At 58.8% G+C, this 1,590-nt stretch overlaps 1 protein-coding gene across 1 annotated transcript in view; it reads left to right on the top strand.

The window, feature by feature from the left end:
- The window catches only part of LOC107307813 (phosphatidylinositol 3,4,5-trisphosphate 5-phosphatase 2A-like), a 4,232-nt gene extending 2,965 nt beyond the window's left edge, over positions 1-1,267 (top strand). Inside the window, exons 2-3 of the mRNA XM_032441956.1 lie at positions 892-1,042; positions 1,117-1,267. Of these exons, the coding sequence (XP_032297847.1) occupies positions 892-1,042; positions 1,117-1,241 (276 nt within the window). The 3' untranslated portion in view covers positions 1,242-1,267. The remainder of the gene's footprint in view (positions 1-891; positions 1,043-1,116) is intronic.
- Positions 1,268-1,590: the final 323 nt, after the last annotated feature.

Here is a 1,590-nt window from a genome sequence, read left to right as displayed (position 1 = left end):
ACCAGCTGTGTGTGCTATGTGGGTACCAGCTGTGTGTGCTATGTGGGTACCAGCTGTGTGTGCTATGTGGGTACCAGCTGTGTGTGCTATATGGGTACCAGCTGTGTGTGCTATGTGGGTACCAGCTGTGTGTGCTATGTGGGTACCAGCTGTGTGTGCTATGTGGGTACCAGCTGTATGGGTGCTGTCTGGGTCCCAGCTGTGTGTTCTCCCTTATGGGGTGTTGCCAGCTGTGTGGGTCCCAGCTGTGTCCCAGATGTGTGTGCTCCATTATAGGATGGTGCCAGCTTTGTGTGTGCCAGCTGTGTGTCCCAGCTGTATGGGTGCCAGCTGTGGGTGCTGTGTGGGTCCCAGCTGTGTGTGCTCCCTTATGTGGTGGTGCCAGCTGTGTGTGCTCCATTATAGGATGGTGCCAGCTTTGTGTGTCCCAGCTGTGTGGGTCCCAGCTGTGGGTGCTGTGTGGGTGCCAGCTGTGTCCCAGCTGTGTGTGCTCCCTTATGGGGTGGTGCCAGCTGTGTGTGATGCCAGCTGTGTCCCAGCTGTGTGTGCTATGTGGGTGCCAGCTGTATGGGTGCTGTGTGGGTCCCAGCTGTGTCCCAGCTGTGGGTGCTGTGTGTCCCAGCTGTGGGTGCTGTGTGTCCCAGCTGTGGGTGCCAGCTGTATGTGCTCCCTTATAGGGTGATGCCAGCTGTGTCCCAGCTGTGGGTACCAGCTGTATGTGCTCCCTTATAGGGTGATGCCAGCTGTGTCCCAGCTGTGGGTACCAGCTGTATGTGCTCCCTTATAGGGTGGTGCCAGCTGTGTGTGCTCCCTTATGGGGTGGTGCCAGCTGTGTCCCATCTGTATGTTCCATCTGTGCTCCTGCATTGCTGACATCCTTTACCCCCTCAGACGTCTCAGGGCGTCCAGGTTCGGCGCTTCAAGACGCTGTCGGAGCTGATCTCGCTGTACCTGCAGCCCAACCAGGGCCTGGTGTGCACGCTGCTCTTCCCCGTCGAGAGGGACAAGGACAAGGAGGGCGCGGAGGACAGGGATTACTCGGGTAGGTGGGTGGGTGCCCTCTGTCCCCATGGGGGTCCCATAGGGCAGCACGGTGCCCACCCCGCTGCCTTGCAGATGGTGACGATGAGAAGCCCCCGCTGCCCCCGCGCTCCAGCACCAGCAGCTTCTCGGGCTCCTCAGTGGGGCTCAGCCCCAGCAGCCCCGGAACAGGGGGGTCCGATGGGGCGGCGGAGAGGTGAGGAGCAGCGCGGGGGAACCATTGGACCCCATAACCACATTGTACCCCATAACCCCATTACATCCCCACTGCATCCCCATAACCCCATTACATCCCCATTGTATCCCCATAACCCCATTACATCCCCATTGCATCCCCATAACTCCATTGCATCTCCGTTGCATCTCCATTACATCCCCATTGCAGCCCCATAACCCCATTACATCCCCACTGCATCCCCACAACCCAACTCCATCCCCATTGTATCCCCATAACCCCACTCCATCCCCATTGCATCCCCATAACCCCATTACATCCCCATTGTATCCCCACAACCCCATTGAATCCCCATTGCATCCCCATAACCCCAC

Source organism: Coturnix japonica, unplaced genomic scaffold (assembly GCF_001577835.2).
Source record: "Coturnix japonica isolate 7356 unplaced genomic scaffold, Coturnix japonica 2.1 chrUnrandom967, whole genome shotgun sequence".
In the NCBI taxonomy this organism is placed as follows: domain Eukaryota; kingdom Metazoa; phylum Chordata; class Aves; order Galliformes; family Phasianidae; genus Coturnix; species Coturnix japonica.
Note: the sequence above shows the minus strand (reverse complement) of the source record. Positions and strands in the feature narration are given on the sequence as shown.